The sequence below is a fragment of the Hyla sarda genome, chromosome 2 (genome assembly GCF_029499605.1).
Source record: "Hyla sarda isolate aHylSar1 chromosome 2, aHylSar1.hap1, whole genome shotgun sequence".
Lineage (NCBI taxonomy): Eukaryota > Metazoa > Chordata > Amphibia > Anura > Hylidae > Hyla > Hyla sarda.
In genome coordinates, this window is record NC_079190.1 from 381,638,093 (window position 1) to 381,664,797 (window position 26,705).

General features: G+C 43.2%; 1 protein-coding gene across 5 annotated transcripts in view; it reads right to left on the bottom strand.

Annotated features, from left to right (window-relative positions):
* SH3KBP1 (SH3 domain containing kinase binding protein 1) overlaps positions 1 to 26,705 on the bottom strand; it is a 465,279-nt gene that overhangs the window by 86,728 nt on the left and 351,846 nt on the right. For all 5 annotated transcript variants that reach the window (XM_056558515.1, XM_056558516.1, XM_056558518.1 and 2 more), the window contains 2 exons: positions 19,043 to 19,118; positions 7,235 to 7,329 (listed from right to left, as the gene is read on the bottom strand). In XM_056558515.1, coding sequence (XP_056414490.1) covers positions 7,235 to 7,329; positions 19,043 to 19,118 — 171 coding nt within the window. The remainder of the gene's footprint in view (positions 1 to 7,234; positions 7,330 to 19,042; positions 19,119 to 26,705) is intronic.

A 26,705-nucleotide genomic window follows, 5' to 3' on the forward strand; every position in this document is an offset into this window, starting at 1 on the left:
CGGCCCCGCTCCCTAGGGCGCGCGCGCGCCGGGTCTCTGCGATTTAAAGGGCCACTGCGCCGCTGATTGGCGCAGTGGTTCCAATCAGTGTGTTCACCTGTGCACTTCCCTATATCACCTCACTTCCCCTGCACTCCCTTGCCGGATCTTGTTGCCTTAGTGCCAGTGAAAGCGTTCCTTGTGTGTTCCTTGCCTGTGTTTCCAGACCTTCTGCCGTTGCCCCTGACTACGATCCTTGCTGCCTGCCCCGACCTTCTGCTACGTCCGACCTTGCTTTTGCCTACTCCCTTGTACCGCGCCTATCTTCAGCAGCCAGAGAGGTGAGCCGTTGCTAGTGGATACGACCTGGTCACTACCGCCGCAGCAAGACCATCCCGCTTTGCGGCGGGCTCTGGTGAAAACCAGTAGTGGCTTAGAACCGGTCCACTAGCACGGTCCACGCCAATCCCTCTCTGGCACAGAGGATCCACTACCTGCCAGCCGGCATCGTGACAAACATTGATGGCATATGCACAGGATATGCTGTAAAGAACTATTAGATGCACCTTTCTTGTAAACGAGGACCCTGTCCAGCCTGGGTGCAGTGGTCAGGATGCTGAAAACCACAATCTTCTGCACCCCAACCAACTGCAGCCACCAGAACCAAATTAGATGGGCCAGAGTGGCCCTTGACTGGTGTGGGGCCCAGAGTTGTGGATATGTCATAAATGGCCCAGATGGAAAATCGTCCTTTAAAAGAGGAATCATGGGGCTGATTGACAAACATATGTAAAAATACTAAAATTGCAAACTTCCTATGACCCCATTATTTGATTTATCACTCTTACAAATATACAGTATTTGTTACTTTTGCCTCCCACGTTACACTATTCCCATCAATTATAACATGACATCTTACAGTATCCAGCAAAATGAAGCAATGCCAATCTTACATTATGTTACAAAACACTGTATGGAATGTTCTCATAACCTTTGAATCAGGCCAGTGAATGTTTTACATAAGGAAAGGCACAATTCCAAAAGGAATGTTTTGATGCGCAACATATAATCTGAAAACTGTATCCATTGTGCTGTGTATAGTGTTGTATTGTTACGCCGAGCGCTCCGGGTCCCCGCTCCTCCCCGGAGCGCTCGCAGCGTTTACCATGTCGCAGCGTCCCGATCAGACCCGCTGACCGGGAGCGCTGCGCTAGTGTCTCTGGCGGGGATGCGACCCGCGATATGGGACGCACCCGCTCGCGGTTCGCATCCCAGCCTTCTTACCCGACCTGTTCCCAGTTTGTTCAGTCCCGGCGCCCGCGGCCCCGCTCCCTAGGGCGCACGCGCGCCGGCTCTCTGCGATTTAAAGGGCCAGTGCGCCGCTGATTGGCGCCTGGCCCAATTAGTACCTTCACCTGTGCCCTAGCCTATATTACCTCACTTCCCCTTCCCAGCATCGCCGGATCTTGTTGCCATTGTGCCAGTGAAAGCGTTCCTTGTATGTCCCAAGCCAGTTTTCCTGACCTTCTGCTGTTGCCCCTGACTACGATCCTTGCTGCCTGCCCTGACCTTCTGCTACGTCCGACCTTGCTCTTGCCTAATCCCTTGTACCGCGCCTATCTCAGCCGTCAGTCGGGGGTTGAGTCGCTATCGGGTGGAACGACCTGGGGGTTACCTGCCGCTGCAAGTCCATCCTGCTTTGCGGCGGGCTCTGGTGAATACCAGTAACCCCTTAGACTCCGTTCCCCTGGTACGGCCCACGTCATCACCCCACTGACACAGAGGATCCACCTCCAGTATCCTCACAGTACCTGGATCCTGACATGTATGTACTTTAAGGGGTTAAAATCCTGTAAATGTTGCTGTCAACTGAAATAACCCTTGTGCTCATTGCATTCCCTCTGATGTAAGAGCGTCCCATTTGTCTTCAGTGATGTTTTGTAGAACTACTGTAGGATTTCTAAACCAGCCGAGGCCTTTTTACTGTGACATTGGCAGCACATTACCATGTAACTGGAAATGGTGTGAAAGTTAGCAGGCCATAAAAGCTGATTAGAGGCAGCTAGAAGCCTGCCGCTCTATACACACTTAATGATCCCCTCAGTTTAGGGCCATAGGTATAATAGGAGAAGCATTTAGCTGGCTATAATGGAATGGTTTTCTTAAGCAGTGTGAACGAATTGCTTTATCTTTTAAAAACTGCAGATATAAGGAAAAAAAGAAACAAAAACGCTCAAGGAGGAAAGAAAGCTCCAAGCGTGAACACTTTATGCACAACAAAAATAATCTAAAACAACTACAAATTCATTACCATATAAAGCATAATATATGACAACCCAGGCTTTAGATCTGTGTCTGGGTCATTCTAGGTTTAACAAATAGTTATGTGCTTATAGTTTGCCTTGCTCTGGATTATCTAGTTTGAACTTGACGCAAGTCTTTTGTTAACCCAGTAAGGCTAAGTTCACATCAGCATCTGAGGTACCAGTGGTTCAGCTAAAAATATTGGACATAGTGCAGAATGCAGCGCTTCTAGAAAACTTCAAGAAAGTCAATGGGGTTAGATAGTTTCCTTAGGTGTTCAGGTCGCAGTGGACCTAGCAATGCTATTAGTTTAGTAGTTTTGCTACCATAACAGCACAGCAAATGGACAAAGTACATCATTGTTGTGAGCCAAGCCTTATTCCAAAGTATATGGTGCTGTGCTGTGGATAGTAAACGGCAGGTATGGGGGGAGACTGTGCGCTCACCTAGTGGTGTTACACTACGGGCTTCTCTCTGCTTCTGCGGGACCTTCTACTACAGAGTAAGCCTAGCCTAACTATATAAGTGTAAATATATACAGTGGTCCCTCAAGTTACAATATTAATCGGTTCCAGGACGACCATTGTATGTTGAAACCATTGTATGTTGAGACCAGAACTCTATGGAAACCTGGTAATTGGTTCTGAAGCCACCAAAATGTCATCCAAAAATAGGAAAAAGTGAGGATTAAAGATAAATAAGTAGATAACTAATATAGATAAAGCAAATCCTTACATATAAAAGTAAGAAAGATCTGCTGGGAGCTGTAAATCACTGTCTATGTCAGTGGTGTCCAAGCAGGGAGCCTCCAGCTGTTGCCAAACTACAACTCCCAGCATGCCCGGACAGCCGTTGGCTGTCCGGGCATGCTGGGAGTTGTAGTTTTGCAATAGCTGGAGACACCCTGGTTGGGAAACAATGGTTTATGTAGAGGACAGGAGCTTCTTCAGGGTCCTATACAGTACACGCAGTGTCCCAAATGGAGCCGCCCTTACTTGGTGTCCAAAGGAGCAGCTAACCCTGGCACCGGTAAGGAGTAGTACAGAACTTGTAGTTCCTCCCTGTACTGTAGGGGGCGCTACCTGACAGCCAGTCAGTGCAGGCACTTCAGTAATAGAGGTGATTTACCAGTAAAATGCCCATTCTGATTGGTCAGTTCTAGAGATGAGCGAATTTACAGTAAATTCGATTCGTCACGAACTTCTCGGCTCGGCAGTTGATGACTTTTCCTGCATAAATTAGTTCAGCTTTCAGGTGCTCCCGTTGGCTGGAAAAGGTGGATACAGTCCTAGGAGACTCTTTCCTAGGACTGTATCCACCTTTTCCAGCCCACCGGAGCACCTGAAAGCTGAACTAATTTATGCAGGATAAGTCATCAACTGCCGAGCCGAGAAGTTCGTGACGAATCAAATTTACTGTAAATTCGCTCAACTCTAGTCAGTTCCTCCAGTTGTGACACATTTCACAGATCTGGTCTGTCCATAACATTGTATGTTGAGTCTGGTTTTAAGTTACGATGGTCCAGAAAAGACCATTGTATGTTGAAACTATTGTATGTTGAGGCCATTGTAAGTTGAGGGATCACTGTATTGTCATAATGAAAGGCTGTAGGAAGAGAGTTTCAGGGCAACTCGTGAGTGCAAAACCTTTATAGCGTCACAGGTATAACAACGGACAAGTCAAAGTTTCACATCATGTGATTCTTTGTCAAGGAACTGATTCCTCAAGCTTATGAAGATGGGAGGTGCTGGGGAGATGGGGAGTGCTGCTGAATGACCAAGACTTCTCCTAGTAAAATGGTGAATAGAGATGAGCGAACTTACAGTAAATTCGATTCGTCACAAACTTCTCGGCTCGGCAGTTGATGACTTTTCCTGCATAAATTAGTTCAGCTTTCAGGTGCTCCGGTGGGCTGGAAAAGGTGGATACAGTCCTAGGAGACTCTTTCCTAGGAATGTATCCACCTTTTCCAGCCCACCGGAGCACCTGAAAGCTGAACTAATTTACGCAGGATAAGTCATCAACTGCCGAGCCGAGAAGTTCGTGACCAATCGAATTTACTGTAAGTTCGCTCATCTCTAATGGTGAACCCTTACATATGGCCATCATAGAAGTAGCATGCAAATTTCTACCTACTGTAAGTACCTGCTCTTATGACCACCTATATAAATGTATGCACATGACTGGGAACAAGAGAAGCAGGGAAATTCTTCTGGAACAGATGATAAGTGAGGACACAGATGCATTTAATACACAGAGAATGTGATGACTCTCTTCTGCCCACACTTGGCACAATGTAGAACATCCCGCTCAGCTCTAGGAGAACGCTGCAGTCTATTATTGCACTGTTACACTTGGCATTTTTGTTATTTTAACTATTCACAGATATGATGTCTTAAAGCAGACAAAGTCCCTGCTGAGATACCCACATTTATGGTTAAAGGGGTACTCAACTTGAAAACATTTTTTTAAATAAACTGGTGCCAGAAAGTTAAACAAAGTAATTTTTTTTCTAGTGGAGTAACCCTTTATTCTAAATTATCCATGTAAAATACCTGACATGCATTGAGTTCAGTGCTGCCTGGGTCCAGGAGTGAAATGTGCCCCCCACCCAAAAAAATTAAAAGTAAATAAATATTAATAAAGGACTATGCCATTGATTTCAAAGTCTTTAAAGAGAAACTGACAGTTAGTTTACCCACACTAAACCCAATATACTGGGTTATAGTGCAGGTGAATAGCTGTTATGCCTGTTACAAAGTCAATTTCCATTGCGCTCCAGCGCTCTGCTCCTTTCTACACCTGACTGTAACTAGGCAGCGGTGCCTGCGCTTTGCTTTCGTAGCAGGGCGCTCGACCCCACCGCGTAGGCGCTCACGTCACGGAACGCTCATGCCGGGGAGTGAATATTGATGAGGCAGGAGAGCTGGGCAAGTCGGCCTCCTGCCTGCATTGCAAGCTGGTGCGCAATGGAAATGAAATTCGGAACGGGCATAACTCAGGAAATACCTAACCTAAATAAGTAAGTAAACCCTCTTTTTACAACTATTCACCCACATTATAACCCAGTCAGTTTCTTATTTAAAAGAAGAAATGAGGTCTCGGCACTCACGGATAGCTTGCAAATTCTCTGTGTTTATTCACACTACGAGCGACACTCCAGTTTCTCATTAAAGGCTGCTTTACCACATGAGCATTTAAGTGTAATTGTGATACTAGGAACCTACAGGATCAATGAGGCCAAATATATAGCACATGGAAGCTTGTTTAGAATTAAAGAGGTACGCTGGTGGAATTTTTTTTTTTTTTTAATCAACTGGTGCCAGAAACAGATTTGTAAATTAAAAAATCTTAATCATTCCAGTACTTATCAGCTGTTGCATGCTCCAGAAGAATTTGAGTTGTTGTTTTCTGTCTGACCACAGAGATCTCTGCTGACACCTCTGTCCATGTCAGGAACTGTCCAGAGTGGAAGAAAATCCGCATACTGCAGCTGATAGGTACCGGAAGGATCAAGATTTTTAAATAGAAGTAATTTACAAATCTCTTAATCCAAGGAGAATGAAGACAAACCGGCACTCACCATTCTTCTCTTTAAAATTCCTTCTTTAATGCAAAATACTCACAACATATAGAACGCAAAGGTGGGAGAGCGATCGTCGTGGGGGGTACACAAATAGGCGACAGATTCTGTTTCACTCGGCTAGCGAGCTTCCGAGTGAAACAGAATCTGTCGCCTGTTTGTGTACCCCCCCCCCCCGCCCCCCACGACGATCCCTCTCCCACCTTTACGTTCTATATGTTATGAGTATTTTGCATTAAAGAAGGAATTTTAAAGAGAAGAATGATAGCTGATAGGTACTGGAAGGATTAAGATTTTGAAATAGAAGTAATTTACAAATCTCTTAATCCAAGGAGAATGAAGACAAACCGGCACTCACCGTTCTTCTCTTTAAAATTCCTTCTTTAATGCAAAATACTCACAACATATAGAACGTAAAGGTGGGAGAGGGACCGTCGTGGGGGGTACACAAACAGGCGACAGATTCTGTTTCACTCGGCTAGCAAGCTTCCTCCGGCCTCTGGCCGGAGGAAGCTCGCTAGCCGAGTGAAACAGAATCTGTCGTCTGTTTGTGTACCCCCCCCCCCTCCACGACGATCCCTCTCCCACCTTTACGTTCTATATGTTGTGAGTATTTTGCATTAAAGAAGGGATTTTAAAGAGAAGAACGGTGAGTGCCGGTTTGTCTTCATTCTCCTTGGATTCAGAAGTTTGGATTTTATGCTGTTTCTAGCGAATCAGAGCACAACCATATCTCTGCATTGTTCTCATACATGACACATTACATCCCAAGTCCCAACAAGTGTACCCTGGCAGTGCCGGACATTGTCGCTTTCTTTACAAATCTGTTTAACTTTGTGGCACCAGTTGATATTTAAATAAAATAGTTTTTCCACCAGAGTACCCCTTTAAATATAAAGGGGAATTCTTAAAATGATTTGCAGAGATCCTGAAAGGAAATACATACAATTATGGAGCCACAATTCAAGGCCTACACATGTGTATGGGAAACTACTGTGCGTATGCTTCCAATGGCATGTCTTCCGTGCGCCATTCAATGCTATAATCAGAGAAGCAATGCTGCTGGGGAAGAATACCTCTGTAAGACAGCACCATACAGAAACATCACGCATTGCTTAGATGGGCTCACAGGGAATCTAAAACCCCTCTGCTTACTGCATTTCTTTATGGTCATAGCCCAGTTGAACTTGAATTTTGAGCTGACAAGACAAGTAGAATATTTCTTCATAAAACTCAAGCTATTTGTAATTTGCTCCAGACAGCAATCAAAATGGTAAAATATCTGTCCATGAAAAGCACCGTCTTGAGCTTTCCAATCTGAAAGTGACAGGATAAATATACGGTTCAAACATTATGTCAGGAAATTACCTTGTTGACGACAAGCACAATATCACCTTCTCTGATTGTCAATTCGTCTTCATTGAGCGCTTCATATGGAAAGAGAACTTTACAATACTCCTTGGCTGTCAAAGAAAAAGACACATGATCTGATTTACTTTGCGACATTAATCATCATATAAACGGATGGGCTGTTGTCAGGGAGACAATAACTCTGCACGCATGAATATATCTGATCGGGTATTATAAAACTGCTGCTGGTCATTTAATGTGGTTTATTATCGTTATGTGATTGATGATAAATCTCATGAAAAACCAACCTACCCTTTCTCCAACGAAAAGGCAAAATAATGGTACATAGACAATGTCATGGTCATATATCTTTACCAAATGAAGTTTTATGGAAAGTTGAAGGATCTTAATGGTTGGGTAGTCTCCTATACAATAAAAGTCAAACCAAGAAAATAAAGGACGGATAAGAAAGAAAAGACTGGTAAGTCTACAGCATATAACTTGGTAGAATGGCTTAAATCTATCTGCACAGAACATCAATGTCATTGGGTTTTTTCAGTAGTTCAAATATTAATGTCTTTACAGCTACAGTATAATACAATTAGTGTAATTGTCTAATATTGGCCACATATGGCATAATATTCCAGCCTGGTCCATTATCAGCTTTAATATTAGGCCCATGTAGTTAGCTGGCATTTAGCATTCAGGACACAAGGCCTTGTCTGGTTTAGACATAGACATTCTACAGGGACAACTTTCATTTATTGGGAGGACTAGCGATTGGTAGGGGGGGAGGGGTGATGGCTGGAGGTCAGGCTCTGACCAATCTAACACTTATTTCCTTTCTACTACAAAACATATACACCAGACCTATGCCACCTAAGAGCTATACAAAGGCATATATTAGCCATTGTGCACAATGAAAAAAGAACTTGCACTGTATTTTCTAGGTTTTTTGGAGTGGCCCACTGTATATAGTCTGCTGCACTTTGCTATGAATTTAAAAAAAAATTAAATAGTGTGCTAGCGAATACCACTTAAAGGGGTACTTCGGTGAAAAACTTTTTTTTTTTTAAATCAACTGGTGACAGAAAATTAAACAGATTTGTAAATTACTTCTATTAAAAAATCTTAATCCTTCCTGTACTTATTAGCTGCTGAATACTACAGCGGAAATTATTTTCTTTTTGAAACACAGAACTGTCTGCTGACATCACGAGCACAGTGATGTCTGCTGACATCTCTGTCCATTTTAGGAACTGTCCAGAACAGCATATGTTTGCTATGGGGATTTCCTTTTACCCTGGACAGTTCCTAAAATGGAGAGCACTGTGCTCATGATGTCAGCAGAGAGCTCTGTGTTTCAAACGGAAAATAATTTCCACTGTAGTATTCAGCAGCTAATAAGTACAGGAAGGATTAAGATTTTTTAATAGAAGTAAATTACAAATATGTTTAACTTTCTGGCACCATTTGATTTAAAAAAAAAAAAAAAAGTTTTTCACCGGAGTACCCCTTTAATGGTTATGTTTGACATAGGCAGTGTACTTTATTGATGGGGTCAATTCAATTCAGACTGTGTCTTGTATCCCTTCAATACTGGAATGGTTTAAAGCATTATCATCATTACAAACATTTCTGACATGTCATACAGATATGTAGAAAGTTTTGATCAGTTTGGATCTCAGTGCTGATACATGCAGTAGCATACTTCACTCCTGCATTGAGGGGACGGGCGTGACGTCACACGGGGGCGGAGTCCTGACGTCACGGACTTCCTTTCCCGGAGTCGCGACTCAGACCCTCCAGCGGTTCCGGTGAAAAACCAGGAGGGTGCCGCATGCAATGATGCGGGGGTCCCCAGCGGCGGGACCCCCGTGATCAAACATCTTATGTCCTATCCTTTGGATAGGGGATAAGATGTCTAGGGTGGGAGTACCCCTTTAAGGTTACGTTCACACGTACAAAATCTGCTGCATATTTTCTGCAGCTGATTTTGCTACCCAATAAAATTTATGGATACAGAAGAGAGTAGACTGGAGAGGGAAGCTGGATCGCGCTGTCACAAGGGGGGTAAGCCACGAATGTTTGGATAAGGTGCTTTTATTCTTCAACCATGCAACTCATTTCAAAACCATCCGTTTTCTTCATCAGGCATGCTGTAAACTCTGCCAACATATCTGCACCAAGATGGAAGCCACCCACAACAACAAGACCTATAACATTAGGGGACTATACTCCTGCACATCCCCAAATGTGGTCTACATGATACAATGCACCAAGTGTGACATGGGATGCTACATTGGTGAAACCAGCCGGAAACTCAACAAAAGGATGAATCTACACAGACATTCCATCAACCGCCATAAAGAAAAGGACTACTGCACCCCAGTTGGACACCATTTTACCCAAACAGGCCACTCCATACATGACCTTACAATCAAGATACTGAGAGGGAACTTCAAAAACACACAAGAGAGAAAGACATTTGAAGCCAAAATTATACTGTTTTTTGACTCGAAAAACAGGGGACTCAATGTGGATTTGAGCTTCTTATCTCATTATCAAAATTTCTTATAACCTGTGCTGTACTGTATTCTCTTATAACCTGTACTGTATGTACTGGATTCTCTTTTGCATCTCACTTTGTCCTGCTTAATTACATTCTCTCCCCTGCTCCCCCTCCCTCCCCCTTATTCTCATTCTTATCTATTTAGTCTATGTTCCCATAACAGGACAATTTATGGCCCATCTTAGGGAGAATTTTCCACATCTACTGTCTTAACCCCTGCATATTTGTGAGATGTAACCTGTGTCTTCTGCTTCTGAGCTTAGATTTGCTTTGGACTTGATAAAGGGAGGAATCCCGAAAGCTTCTCTACAAAATTCTGTTAGTCCAATAAAAAAGGTATTACAAGATACTGCAACATTTTATGATTTGCATCACTGGACTAATACGGCTACTTAAATTTACTATATATATATATATATATATATATATATATATATATATATATATATGGATACAGTGGGTCAGCCACTGATTGTGCACTTAAAAAGATGAGAGGCCTGTAATTTTCATCATAGGTATACCTCAACTATGAGAGACATAATGAGAAAAAGAATCCATAAAATCACATTGTCTGATTTTTTAAGAATTTATTTGCAAATTATGGTGGAAAATAAGTATTTGGTCACCTACAAACAAGCAAGATTTCTGGATCTCACAGAGATTTAACTTCTTCTTTAAGAGTCTCCTCTGTCCTCCACTATCAGTATAAAAAACACCTGTCCACAACCTCAAACAGTCACACTCCAAACTCCACTATGGCCAAGACCAAAGAGCTGTCGAAGGACACCAGAAACAAAATTGTAGACTTGCACCAGGATTGGAAGATTGAATCTGCAATAGGCAAGCAGCTTCGTGTGAAGAAATCAACTGTGGAAGCAAGTATTAGAACATGGAAGACATACAAGACCACTGATAAAATCCATATAATCAAATTTTTAAAGAATGTATTTGCTAATTATGGTGAAACTAAGTATTTGGTCAATAAAAAAAGTTCATCTCAATACTTTGCTATATACCCTTTGTTGGCAATGACAGAGGTCAAATGTTTTCTGTAAGACTTCACAAGGTTTTCACACACTGTTGCTGGAATTTTGGCCCATTCCTCCATGCAGATCTCCTCTAGGGCAGTGATGTTTTGGGGCTGTCGCTGGGCAACATAGACTTTCAACTCCCTCCAAAGGCTTTCTATGGGGTTGAGATCTGGAGACTGGCTAGGCCACTCCAGGACCTTGAAATGGTTCTTACGAAGCCACTCCTTCGTTGCCCAGGTGGTGTGTTTGGGATCACTGTCATGCTGAAAGACCCAGCCACGTTTCATCTTCAATACCCTTGCTGATGGAAGGAGGTTTTCACTCAAAATCTCACGATACATGGCCCCATTCATTCTTTCCTTTACACGGATCAGTCGTCCTGGTCTCTTAGCAGAAAAACAGCCTCAAAGCATGATGTTTCCACCCCCATGCTTCACAGTAGGTATGGTGTTCTTTGTATGCAACTCAGCATTCTTTCTCCTCCAAACACAACAAGTTGAGTTTTTACCAAATAGTTCTACTTTGGTTTCATCTGACCTTATGACATTCTCCCAATACTCTTCTGGGTCATCGAAATGCTCTCTAGCAAACTTCAGATTGGCCCAGACATGTACTGGCTTAAGCAGGGGGACATGTCTGGCACTGCATGATTTGAGTCCCTGGTGGCGTAGTGTGTTACTGATGGTAGCTTTTGTTACTTTGGTCCCAGCTCTCTGCAGGTCATTCACTAGGTCCCCCAGTGTGGTTCTAGGATTTTTGCTCACTGTTCTTGCGATCATTTTGACACCATGGGGTGAGATCTTGCGTGGAGCCCCGGATCGAGGGAGATTATCAGTGGTCTTATTTGTCTTCCATATTCATATAATTGCTCCCACAGTTGATTTCTTCACACCAAGCTGCTTGCCTATTGCAGATTCAATCTTCCAAGCCTGGTGCAGGTCTACAATTTTGTTTCTGGTGTCCTTCGACAGCTCTTTGGTCTTGGCCATAGTGGAGTTTGGAGTGTGACTGTTTGAGGTTGTGGACAGATGTCTTTTATACTGATAAGTTCAAACAGGTGCCATTAATACAGGTAACGATTGGAGGACAGAGTAGACTCCTAAAGAAGAAGTTACAGGTCTGTGAGAGCCAGAAATCTTGCTTGTTTGTAGGTGACCAAATACTTATTTTCCACCATAATTTATAAATAAATTCCTTAAAAATCAGACAATGTGATTTTATGGATAGTTTTTCTTCTCATTATGTCTCTCATAGTTGAGGCATACCTATGATGATGATGACCTAAAATTACAGGCCTCTCTCGTCTTTTTAAGTGGGAGAACTTGCACAATTGGTGGCTGAATAAATACTTTTTGCCCCACTGTAGATAGAGATATATCTCCCCAATAAAGCTCTACTACAACATAATATATATACATATATATTTAAACAAAAATACATACTGTACACACATATGTATTTTTTTCATATAAGTAATTGTACGTATTAGATATATTTTATATATACATATATATTTATATATACATATATATTTAATCAGTGTTTCCCAACCAGGGTGCCTCCAGCTGTTGCAAAACTACCAGCATGCCCAGGCCACCAGAGGCTGTACGGGCATGCTGGGAGTCGTAGTTTTGAAACAACTAGAGGCACACTGGCTGGGAGTCATGTCATAAAGGAGGCCTGGCTTATCAGAGAGATGCTGAAGTAAGCCGGGCCCCAGAGCAAGTTGCAGGCTCCGAGGTCTCAGCCTCGGAGGTAGTATGGTCCAGGTCTCGGAGGTAACGTAGCTGACTATAGCTCTGCTTCTTAAGAGACACAAACACACAGCTCTGCTTTATGTGAGACACACACATACACTGCTCTGCTTCATAAGCCAGGCCCCACAGACAGCATAAAAGTCACATGATCTCTGTCTTCAAGGGTGGGGCCAGAGGCAGTTAGGGGAAGAAAGCCGAGACAGAGTGGATGCAGGATAGCTCATTTTTCTGCATTTTGCCTGATTTATAAAGCTCTGCAACAGTGCATTACTTATAAATACTTGCTTGGGATGATATATTTATCATTACATGATGGAATTAAATAAATAATATTTTACTTAACTGAACTACCCCTTTAAGCTCTCAAATAATAAAACATGCAACCATTGGCAACTAACAAATTGTATCCTTCATAGAGTACTAAGAAACTTTAATGTTACAATTTTTTCTATGGTAATAAGAAGTTTAGAAGGTCGAGTTTCAGCTTGTCACACAATGATAAACCTTGGTGGTTTGCTTTATCATAGCGCTATCACTTGACTGAAGTTATCACTGCTTCCGATGATTTTGTACAACATTTTAAATGCCTTCCAAGAAGATTTAACAAGTTGCTAGGACTCCATGGCAGGATGATATTAAACAATACAAGTTTATCTTGATTGATTGATTAAACCATTAACTACTATAATTGGGGCTGCAAACCGGTTTAGTGAGCTCTCTTGCGAAATAGGCAGAGACTAATCTGAAGAGACAGCCCAAAATATATATAGCAGTATAGGAGGCTGGAGCAAGAGACTGAATCTTCCTTTTTGGAGTAGCAAGAAAAGCTTGAAAGGGAAGGGCTTTTATAGGCTGAATAAGGCGGAGTTCCTTCCGGTCACACAGAATAATGAGAGTGGAGCTTGCCAAGTGTTATGTCTTCTCTAGAAAAGAGGTTCATACCAACACTAACCTCCGAGTGTTAAGCTTTTAGTGAAATTATTTTAGTTGAAATGAGAGACAGTACTGTCAAAGTCAAATAGTTGTCTGCTAATAATAGCATCTGTATAAGCTCCACTTGACTGTAAATTTTGTTGGCCACAATGCTGCCATAATACTCATGTAATGCATTCATTCACAGTTAGAATTATAGTAGTAAGGCCCCTACCTAAACATAGACTGTCTACAGCAGCCCTTACCTTTTCCGCTTTGCCCAGTGCCTATACTCAGCACATAGGACATGTGCTTCATCACACTTAAAGGACTCAGACTGCAGTATCAGCTTATTTTAAAGCAGAGAGAAAAAATGGAGATGCCATGTGAAACAGTAAGAAATAGGACATGGGAATGACAAATGGCAGCATGGAATCTCTAACGAAAAAGGATTGGGCAGAGAATGATAGAAAAGATACTTTCCACTAAACCACTTTTTAAATGTTATTTCCCCTGAATCCTGGACTCCCTCAATTCCAACCCTGTGCTTGGCTCTAAAGACTGTATGCCTGCGGTAAAGTGTATACGGGTTAATGCCACAGATAAACATTCCTGAATCAGTTATTTGTTAAAGATGAGTGTCCTCCTGTAACTGGAAATCATTGCCCTGAGGAGACCGTGTAGAATAAAGCATGTACAATCTGATAACTGGGTACGGTTCACTTAATATGCCAACGATATCCATTAGTGTCCTTATCATTGCTGCCACCTATTTGTGTGACTAGCGCAGTTACATGGAGAAAGGCGAGACGGCTGATTTACAGCAGGTAAGCCTTTGTGCTAGAAAACAATGCAGTACTCATAGTAAAAAGGTCTATATAACCTTATATGGTATATTCCACTATATATATGTTCGTTTTACAGTCAGGAGATAGTGTATAGTAGAAATAGTGTTGTATATTGTTAGCCAAAAATAAATCTTCTAATGTAAAAGTACTTTTGGGTCAAAAAGACAAGTATTTTAGGAGTTAAAGGGGTACTTCCCCCCCTAGACATCTTATCCCCTATCCAAAAGATAGGCGGGACCCCCACAATCTCTCCTGCAGCACCCACTTGTCACCAGCTGCACGGAGCGAAGATCGCTCCGTGTCTGATGACTCACGATACAGGGTCCAGAGTATCGGGATGTCACAGCTCCGCCCCTTGCTATATTGGAGGGGGCGTATGGGGTTGTATGAGGGCTCATTTTTTGCGGCCATTGACCGTGCGATTTAATTAATGATACCACATATGTTTATTTTTATTTACACAGTTTTTTTTTTTTATGGGAAAAGGGGGGGTGATTCAAACTTTTATTAAGGAAGGGGTTAAATGATCTTTATTTACTTTTTTTTCCCTTTTTTTTTTTTTTTGCAATGTTATAGCTCCCATAGGAGGCTATAACCTGCACACACTGATCTTTTACATTGATCACTGGTTTCTCATAGGAAACCATTGATCAATGATTCTGCCGCTTGACTGCTCATGCCTGGATCTCAGGCACTGAACACTCGGCGATCGGACACCAGGAGGCAAGGTAGGGATCCTCCTGCTGTCCTGTAAGCTGTTGGGGATGCCGCGATTTTGCCACGGCGATCCCGAACAGCCCCCTAAGCTAACCGACAATGGTTTACTTTCATTCAATGTAGAACGCTGCGTCTAAAGGGTTAACAGCATGCAGCACCGCGATCAGTGCCGCGCGCTATTAGCCACAGGTCCCAGTCGCTGTGGCCCCGCGTTATAGAACGGGAGCGGACTCATGACGTAACGGGACGTAACGGGACGTCATGGGTCCATAAGGGGTTAAAGGGGTACTCCGGTGGAAAACTTTTATTTTTATTTTTTTTAATGAACTGGGGCCAGAAAGTTAAACAGATTTGTAAATTACTTCTATTAAAAAATCTTAATCCTTTCAGTACTTTTTATCAGCTGTATGCTACAGAGGAAAATCTAAATTGTTTACTTTTCTTTTTTGTGTTGTCCACAGTGCTCTCTGCTGACACCTGATGCCCGTATTAGGAACTGTCCAGAGCAGGAGAAAATCCCCATAGCAAACCTATGCTGCTCTGGACAGTTCCTGACATGGACAGAGGTGTCAGCAGAGAACACTGTGGACAAGACAAAAAAGAAATTCAGAAACTAAAGAATTTCCTCTGTAGCAAACAGCTGCTAAAAAGTACCAAAAGGATTAAGATTTTTTAATAGAAGTAATTTACAAATCTGTTTAACTTTCTGGCACCAGTTCAGTTAAAAAAATGTTTTCCACCGGAGTACCCCTTTAAGGGTTAAAGAGGTTTTCAGCAGTGATGTGCACATTTCATTAGACATGACCACTGAGGCCAGTTCCCTGCAGCATCCTGTGATGATTGTACGAGGGGCGCTTTCACCAGATCGTCCAGTACTGGATAGGGAGCGAGCAGAGGAGCATGCTTTATTTTAGTTTGACCTGCCACTGCAATTTTGGTAAATGGGCCAGAAAACACTCTTAAAGTTAATGAAAACAGCGGACTTCAATGGGTGCTGTCAGATTAAAAAACTATTTTATATATTGTACATCTTGGCAAAACGTCACCCGTTCACCCGCACTATACGCGATACACTGGGTTATAGTGAGGGTGAACAGGAGACCAATGCGGGGTCTCTGACTGCTATACCTACCTGACAGTTTTCTCACAATTCTTCTGTGATTTTCACCCCAATATTTATTTTTAACAGCATACAAAATGACTGTTGTCTCAGATTTTTCCCAGCTTGCAGCTCACTAGTCAGCTGATGACAGGGAGCCTGTCTGCTTCAATGGGTGGAGCGATCAATCTGCAACTAATGCAACAGCTGTAGGCATCCTGACTGAAGACCACAAGTCTGCAGCTCATTTATGTTTCAGTGGGTGGGGTGGCTGATGTGTGGGAGGGAGGAAAATGGTATCATGGGATTTGTAGGCAAACAAGAAAACTGAAAACAGGAAATACAAGTTCACAAAAAGCTAGCCACAGTGTTATGGTAATCTCATAACATAGCCATTTATCCCAAGACAAGTGCAGATCCTTCCTAAGCATGTCTATTACTGTCTGCCAGGTACATACTAAAATCACCTTATGCTGGATAACCCCTTTAAGTCAGCCATGTTTTAAATTTTTTCAACAATAGTCGCTAGTCTATGAGCTATCTTCTTTTTTTTTTGGGGGGGGGGGGGACATTCAGGGTCCGAATTTCATGCAGATTTTCTGCAGCGTATTTGTATCACTTTGCTACCTTTGACTTCAATGGGTCTGCAGAAAATCGGTAACTCTGCCACTGCTGCAGATTTTCTGTTGACCCACTGAAGTTAACAGTAGCAAAATTCACTATAGATTTTCTGCATCAAAAATTTGCTGAACAGACCCTTACAAAATATTCTCTGGAAGACTGTTCATTTTTCACCTAGTGTCACTGATCATGTATGGACAGTCTGAACTTCTGTAGTAGGCAATATGGACAAGAGCGTACATGGCTACATCTGCAAAATGATCATCCACCAGGAAAGTTTTGTTAAGTGGTTGTTCAACCAACAATTAGGAGACTGCTGAGAAGTGATCTCTACAGAACAGGAACATAGAAACATAGAATGTGTCGGCAGATAAGAACCATTTGGCCCATCTAGTCTGCTCAATAATCTGAATACTATCAATAGTTCCTGGTCCTATCTTATATGAAAGATAGCCGTATGCCTATCTCATGCATTCTTAAAGGGGTTATCCAGGAAAAAACTTTTTTTATATCAACTGGCTCCAGAAAGTTAAACAGATTTGTGAATTACTTCTATTAAAAAATCTTAATCCTTTCAGTACTTATGAGCTGATGAAGTTGAGTTGTTCTTTTCTGTCTAAGTGCTCTCTGAAGACACCTGTCTCAGGAACCGCCCAGTTTAGAAGCAAATCCCCATAGCAAACTTCTTCTACTCTGTGCAGTTCCTGAGACAAGCAGAGATGTCAGCAGAGAGCACTGTTGCCAGACAGAATATAACAACTCAACTTCAGCAGCTGATAATTCTTGAAAGGATTATGATTTTTTAATAGAATTAATTTACAAATCTGTTTAACTTTCTGGAGCCAGTTGATAAGAAAACATTTTTTTTTTCCAGGAATACCCCTTTAAACTCCTTCACTGTATTTGCAGTTACCTCTTCTGCAGGAAGGCTATTCCATGCATCCACTACTCTCTCAGTAAAGTAATACTTCCTGATATTACTTTTAAACCTTTGCCCCTCTAATATAAAACTATGTCCTCTTGTGGTAGTTTTTCTTCTTTTAAATATGCTCTCCTCCTTTACCGTGTTGATTCCCTTTATGTATTTAAAAGTCTCTATCATATCCTCTCTGTCTCTTCTTTCTTCCAAGCTATACATGTTAAGGTCCTTTAACCTTTCCTGGTAAGTTTTATCCTGCAATCCATGTGCTAGGTTAGTAGCTCTTCTCTGAACTCTCTCTAGAGTATCTATATCCTTCCGGTGATACGGCCTCCAGTACTGCGCACAATACAAGTGAGGTCTCACCAGTGTTCTGTAAAGCGACATGAGCACTTCTCTCTTTCTACTGCTTATACCTCTCCCTATACATCCAAGCATTCTGCTAGCGTTTCCTGCTGCTCTATGACATTGTCTGCCTACCTTTAAGTCTTCTGAAATAATTACTCCTAAATCCCTAAACAGAACAGTCGGCTGTGAGGCTTAGTGGCCAGTAAAAAAAAACCTGCAAGATTTTAGGATTCCCCCAAAATAAAAAAAAATAAAAAATAAAAAATGATCATGATTTCAATAGTAGGACATGTCTTTTTTAATACAGCAGTCATGAGATGCAAAACCACTCCACCACATGTTCTACAAAATAATTTATAGCAATAGAAAATATACAATGGTATACAAACTAGTTTGGCTTCCTCATGGATAACTATGCAGCCTTTTGTTTTTATTTTCCCTATCTAGGTATTTGAATGGCCAAACGTATGTCAGCACAAAAATGCTTAATTGTCAGGTCTAATGTGAGAGGAGAAACTTACTAAATACAGCACTTCTAAGAGAAGTATGGTGCTTTGGCAACCAAGGGGCAACTGAACGGCATGTATCATGCTGATTATTAGAGATGAGCGAACTTACAGTAAATTCGATTCGTCACGAACTTCTCGGCTCGGCAGTTGATGACTTATCCTGCATAAATTAGTTCAGCTTTCAGGTGCTCCCGTGGGCTGGAAAAGGTGGATACAGTCCTAGGAGACTCTTTCCTAGGAATGTATCCTCCTTTTCCAGCCCACCGGAGCACCGGAAAGCTGAACTCATTTATGCAGGATAAGTCATCAACTGCCGAGCCGAGAAGTTCGTGACGAATCGAATTTACTGTAAGTTCGCTCATCTCTACTAATTATATAAGCTCTGTATATGGGCATTATTAAAATGATAGATAAAATGTTCTATATGGTAGGACGGTAAGAAAAAAACATGAAAAATTTAAAGTGCAAAAATTGTAAACAGAAGAAAACTTACTTTTCGATTTGTTTTCTGCTTCCATCTTTAGGGATTCTTGAGATGCCATTGTTGGTGGAACCTTTTTCCCCATTGTCTACAAGACAATAAATAAATGAAAAAAATAAATGTAACCTTTATCCTGAAATACTGCAATATTTTACACTTATGATCTACAAGAAAAGTAATTAATTGCTTAATTTATTTTATTCTTTACATAAAAAAAAAAATACTAAAACACAGAAAAGTTATAGGAGCTCAAATAAGGCTCTGTTCACACTACATTGTTCAGTTAGGAATGCTTTTCAATGTAATGGTATCTTGTAAAGATAAAGACATTTTTAGTTAATGAGAGTAAATGGGCTAGCTACCCAAGTGTATGGCATTGGATGTGTATCTGGCATATATAGGGGGAGAGGGGAGATGAGAGATCAGGAAACATACTGATGTAATAGATTGTCATACAAATAGACACTGACAGATCTGTAAGACAGAAATTCATTCTTTGGAAGAAAAAAAAAGACTGAACATAACTACACTTTACAGCCATATGACATTTTTATTTTTGGCTGCAGGTAATATTAAGGCTTTAATGTGCATAATTTGCATACAGTTTCTGAGAAAGTGATGAAACCCATGAGTCTAACAACACTTCCAGGTTAGGTAGGTTGAAGTTTGTAGGAATTCCATACTTTGTTGCGACAGATCCTTTCTAGAGTACAGTGATCCCTCAACTTACAATGGCCTCAACATACAATAGTTTCAACATACAATGGTCTATTCTGGACCATTGTAAGTTGAAACCAGACTCAACATACAATGTACGGACCGTCCAGATCTGTGAAACGTGTCAATGGCTGAAAGAACCGACCAATCAGAATGGGCATTCATTGGTAAAACCCCTGTATGTGCATGCACGGACTGGAGTCTGGTAGCGCCCCCTACAGTATAGGGAGGTATTACATCTTCTGTACTCTTTACCTGTGCCACAGTTAGGGACACCAGGTGAGGGTGGCTCCATTTTACATTTTTAGGACACTGCGTGTACTGTACAGGACCCTGAAGAAGCTCCTGCCCTCTACATAGACCAGCGTTTTCCAACCAGGGTGCCTCCAGCTGTTGCAAAACTACAACTCCCAGCATGCCCGGACAGCCGTTGGCTGTCCGGGCATGCTGGGAGTTGTAGTTTTGCAACAGCTGGAGGCACCCTGGTTGGGAAACGCTGACATAGACAGAGATTACAGCTCCAGCAGATCTTTCTTACTTTTATATGTAAGGATTTGCTTTATCTGTATTAGTTATTAGGGGTGTGAATCGCCAAGAATTTGGCGATTCGATTCGAATCGCGATACCAGTGTGGCGATTCGATATATCCCGATACCGTCTAGGTGACGATACATCGCGATATATCCCGATACATCGCCCACCTGGGAGCATTCATAGATCCCAATAGATGCCGCTGTCAGCTTTGACAGCGGCGATCTAGTACTCCGGTGCTCACTTTTCTCATGTTATCACGTCCGGGCTGCAAAATAAAAGAAAACGCACTTTATCTTACCTGCCAACGAGCCCCCGGAGCTCCGGTACAGGTGTTGGGTCCCCGGGCTGTATTCTTCTTACTTCCTGTTAGCCCGGCACGTCACATGGAGCTTCAGCCTATCACCAGCAGAGGCGGGACATCGCTGCGGTCGGTGATAGGTTGAAGCTCCGTGTGACGTGCCGGGCTAACAGGAAGTAAGAAGAATACAGCCCGGGGACCGAACACCTGTACCGGAGCACCGGGGGCTCGTTGGCAGGTAAGATAAAGTGCGTTTTCTTTTATTTTGCATAACATGAGAAAAGTGTGCACCGGAGTACTCCTTTAATAGCCAGCCGCGGCGATCGCCGCATGCTGGCTATTAGCGGCGGCCCCCGGCTACTGAAATCAGCCGGGGGTCGCATAGTAGGGAGCGGGCACGAGTCGGAGCCCGCTCCATACACCCAGAGCAACGCCGTGTCAGATCCGGCCTGCCCGGCTCCACAAATGTGGAACTTTTATCTCCTGATGCCCGGGGCATGCTGTTCCGGGCGTCAGGAGATAAAAATTCCACATCCCTAAAAGAATCGATTCAAAAATATTTTGAATCGATTCAGTATCGGCAAATTAAAAAATCGCGATTATCGCGAGAATCGATTTTTTCTTACATCCCTATTAGTTATCTACTTATTTTTCTTTAATCCTCACTTTTTCCTATTTTTGGATGACATTTTGGGGCTTCAGAACCAATTACCAGGTTTCCATAGAGTTATGGTCTCAACATACAATGGTTTCAACATACAATGGTTGTCCTGGAACCGATTAATATTGTAACTTGAGGGACCACTGTATACAGACTAAGGGTAGGGTCACACGTGCTGCATATTTTCTGCAGCCAATTTTGCTACCCACTGAGCAGAAAATACGCAGCAGCAAAATATGGCATATGTGACCCTAACCTAAGGGGGAATTTATCAAGGCTTGTATATTATTTTTCTGGACTATAAAAATGAACCATGATTGGAAGGTCAGTCTAGTACAGGGGTCTCAAACTTACAGCCTGAGGGGCATTTGCGGCCTGCGGAATGAAATTTTGCGACCCGGGCACCGGGCAGGTGATTTTTTTCGGGCATTTAGCCCTGCTTCGGCCAAGCAGTGCTAAATGGTGGAAGAGTTCACACATGTTGGCACACACTGCTACTGTACCTATTTCTCCCTGCTGCAGCCTATAATGAAAGTATTCATCCATGGAATATGAAGAAAGATACTATAGAGACAAGATTCAAGAAACACTTTATATAGGACAATGACATGACGGTCCCTTTCAAATTAGGCACATAGGGACCTCACACAGCTCGTCTCATGCCAAGATTCAGTGTCAGAATTTTGGAACACAGTAGTTTTAGGAATCCTTAGGTCGCTGATCTGAATGGGATTTCAGCCCGTACACGTTCAACATTCTCTGCTTGTGGCAGGTCTTCCAAAACGTAGATCACTTTAAACAGATCCTCAACAATTTCCAAAGTATCTGTCCCACCTTTTTATTTTATTTTATTATTAATTTTATCGTCCACCAAAGCCTTTTGACTAGATAGTTTACACTGCGGAATGTTCAAGCCTAACGCTAAATCTATTGCAGAGGTGTTGCTCTACTCCCTCAGTCATTTTACAGGAGCTCAGTCAATGGCATACAGTGCCCCCACTGACTAGAACAGGGAAGTCATCATTGTTTGCACATTCCAGTAAACTGTCCTTGCCTACCAGGTTATACATCGATGTTGCACAAAGCATCCTTATTATATTAACAATGGCAGGATACTTTCTGGACAGATCTTGTCGATTGCCCACATATTATTTCATTAACAAGTGGAGTGAGAGGAAGAATAAGATGTATGTAGGGGGTGATGCAAGATAATAGGGATGGATATAACTTTATATATATTCCATAAGTGATCTGCATCCAGTGGTTTTCCTAGCTGTTGTGAATTAAAGTCCCAGCATGCTATGCCAGTCTGTAGCTTTGATGACGCTAGAGCTTCTAGAGCCACGGGGGCAACACATTAACAGTTAAATGTATAACAAAGCATATAAATAATATATGTAACCACTGGAAGTACATATTGATTCATAAAAGACGGACTGACATTGATAGCTCCCCAGTGAATTTAAAGTGTGAGGCTTATGTGGTATTCTTATCCAATAGATATCTTAAAGTGGTTTACCAGGACTTTAATATTAATGGCTTATTCTCAGGATAGGCCATTAAAGGGGTTATCCAGGAATAGAAAAACAGAGCTAATTTTTTTTTCAAAAACAGCTCCACGTCTGTCCCCAATGTATATGTAGCATTACAACTTGGCTCCATTCATGGAACTGAGCTGCAGAACCATACCCAACCTGGAGACAGACGGGGAGCATTTAAAAAAAAAAAAGAAATTAGCTCTGTTTTTCTATTCTTGAATAACCCCTTTAATATCAGATTTTGGAAGTCTGAATCCTAGCATCCCACCAATCTGCTGATTGAATGTAATGTATACAAGCCCTAAGACAAAGCACTTGCCCCGGCATTGTAATTGTTTCCACTCAATGTGACAAAATTGGCTTATATAGTTGTGACTACTGTGCTATTGAGTCTAATAATTGAAATTTTACTCGCATCTTTTTACTTTTTAGTTGTCCTGGAGCAAGAAATAGAATTTCCTGAACATATAAAGGTAGATATGAAGGTACCATCAGCAGGATAATCAGGAAAAACTTCAGAATTTGCTATCTGCCTGACCTTGTGGACGCTTGATCAATGGCCCTGTCACGATGCCGGCTGGCAGAAGGTGGATCCTCTGTGCCAGAGAGGGATTGGCGTGGACCGTGCTAGTGGACCGGTTCTAAGTCACTACTGGTATTCACCAGAGCCCGCCGCAAAGCGGGATGGTCTTGCTGCGGCGGTAGTAACCAGGTCGTATCCACTAGCAACGGCTCAACCTCTCTGACTGCTGAAGATAGGCGCGGTACAAGGGAGTAGACAAAAGCAAGGTCGGACGTAGCAGAAGGTCGGGGCAGGCAGCAAGGATCGTAGTCAGGGGCAATGGCAGGAGGTCTGGAACACAGGCTAGGAACACACAAGGGAACGCTTTCACTGGCACGATGGCAACAAGATCCGGCGAGGGAGTGCAGGGGAAGTGAGGTATATATAGGGAGTGCACAGGTGAACACACTAATTAGAACCACTGCACCAATCAGTGGCGCAGTGGCCCTTTAAATCGCAGAGACCCGGCGCGCGCGCGCCCTAGGGAGCGGGGCCGCGCGCGCCGGGACAGGACCGACGGAGAGCGAGTCAGGTACGGGAGCCGGGGTGCGCATCGCGAGCGGGCGCCACCCGCATCGCGAATCGCATCCCGGCTGGAGGCGGTATCGCAGCGCACCCGGTCAGTGGATCTGACCGGGGCGCTGCAGTAGCGAGGGTGTAGCGAGCGCTCCGGGGAGGAGCGGGGACCCGGAGCGCTCGGCGTAACAGTACCCCCCCCCCTTGGGTCTCCCCCTCTTCTTAGAGCCTGAGAACCTGAGGACCAGACTTTTGTCTAGGATATTGTCCTCAGGTTCCCAGGATCTCTCTTCGGGACCACAGCCCTCCCAATCGACCAAAAAAAAGGTTTTCCCTCTGACCTTCTTGGAGGCCAGTATCTCCTTTACGGAGAAGATGTCCGAAGAGCCGGAAACAGGAGTGGGAGAAACAAGTTTGGGAGAGAAACGGTTGATGATGAGTGGTTTAAGAAGAGAGACATGAAAGGCATTAGGAATACGAAGAGAAGGAGGAAGAAGAAGTTTGTAAGAGACAGGATTAATCTGGGACAAAATTTTGAAAGGACCAAGATAGCGTGGTCCCAATTTGTAACTGGGGACACGGAAGCGGACATATTTAGCGGAGAGCCATACCTTGTCTCCGGGAGAAAAAATGGGGGGAGCTCTTCTTTTCTTATTGGCAAATTTTTTCATGCGAGATGAAGCCTGTAAGAGAGAATTTTGGGTCTCTTTCCATATGGTGGAAAGATCACGAGTTATTTCATCCACAGCGGGCAAACCAGAGGGCAAGGGAGTAGGGAGGGGGGGAAGAGGGTGACGGCCGTACACCACGAAAAATGGGGATTTGGAAGAGGATTCAGAGACTCTGAAGTTGTACGAGAATTCGGCCCATGGTAGAAGATCTGCCCAGTCATCCTGGCGGGAGGAAACAAAATGCCGTAAATAGTCACCCAGGACCTGGTTAATTCTTTCTACTTGCCCATTGGATTGAGGATGATAAGCAGAAGAGAAGTTTAATTTAATCTTGAGTTGTTTACAGAGAGCCCTCCAGAATTTTGACACGAATTGGACGCCTCTATCCGAGACGATCTGCGTGGGCAAACCGTGAAGACGAAAAATGTGTACAAAAAATTGTTTTGCCAACTGAGGCGCTGAAGGAAGACCAGGAAGAGGAATAAAATGTGCCATCTTGGAAAATCGATCAACGACCACCCAAACAACGGTGTTACCACGGGATGGGGGTAAGTCTGTAATAAAGTCCATACCAATTAGAGACCAAGGCTGTTCGGGGACAGGCAGAGGATGAAGTAGACCAGCAGGTTTCTGGCGAGGAGTCTTATCCCGGGCACAGACAGTACAGGCCCGCACAAAATCAACAACATCCGTCTCCAGAGTCGGCCACCAATAGAAACGAGAGATGAGTTGCAAGGATTTTTTGATGCCCGCATGGCCTGCGAGGTGGGAGGAGTGACCCCATTTGAGGATTCCGAGGCGTTGGCGTGGAGAAACGAAGGTCTTCCCTGGAGGAGTTTGCCTGATGGAGGCTGGAGAAGTGGAGATCAGGCAGTCAGGAGGAATGATGTGTTGCGGAGAGAGCTCTACTTCCGAGGCATCCGAGGAACGAGAGAGAGCATCGGCCCTAATGTTCTTGTCGGCAGGGCGAAAGTGAATTTCAAAATTAAAACGGGCAAAGAATAGAGACCACCTGGCCTGGCGAGGATTCAGCCGTTGGGCAGACTGGAGATAACTGGAAATGATAACTGGAAATTTTGATCCCTCCAGCAGATGCCTCCATTCCTCAAGTGCTAATTTAATGGCCAGTAGCTATCGATCCCCGATGGAGTAGTTCCTCTCCGCCGGAGAGAAGGTCCTAGAAAAGAAACCACAAGTAACAGCATGCCCGGAAGAGTTCTTTTGTAGAAGGACCGCTCCAGCTCCCACTGAGGAGGCATCAACCTCCAATAGGAAGGGTTTAGATGGGTCAGGTCTGGAGAGAACGGGAGCAGAAGAAAAGGCAGACTTGAGCCGTTTAAAAGCGTCTTCCGCTTGAGGAGACCAGGACTTAGGATTGGCATTCTTCTTGGTTAAAGCCACGATAGGAGCCACAATGGTGGAAAAATGCGGAATAAATTGTCTGTAATAATTGGCGAAACCCAAAAAACGTTGGATAGCACGGAGTCCGGAGGGGCGTGGCCAATCTAAGATGGCAGAGAGTTTATCTGGGTCCATTTGTAGTCCCTGGCCAGAGACCAAGTATCCTAGGAAAGGAAGAGATTGACATTCAAACAGACATTTCTCCATCTTGGCATAAAGTTGATTGTCTCGAAGTCTCTGAAGAACCATGCGGACATGCTGGCGGTGTTCTTCTAAGTTGGCAGAAAAAATCAGAATATCGTCCAGATACACAACAACACAGGAATATAAGAGGTCACGAAAAATTTCATTAACAAAGTCTTGGAAGACGGCAGGGGCGTTGCACAGGCCAAAGGGCATGACCAAATACTTAAAGTGTCCATCTCTAGTGTTAAATGCAGTTTTCCATTCGTCCCCCTCCCTGATGCGGATGAGATTATAAGCACCTCTTAAGTCCAGTTTGGTAAAGATGTGGGCACCTTGGAGGCGATCAAAGAGTTCAGAGATAAGAGGTAGGGGGTAGCGTTTTTTTACCGTGATTTTATTAAGTCCGCGGTAGTCAATACAAGGACGTAGGGAGCCATCTTTCTTGGACACAAAGAAAAATCCAGCTCCGGCAGGAGAGGAGGATTTGCGGATAAACCCCTTTTTTAAATTTTCCTGGATGTATTCAGACATAGCAAGAGTCTCAGGGGCGGACAGAGGATAAATTCTGCCCCGGGGTGGAGTAGTGCCCGG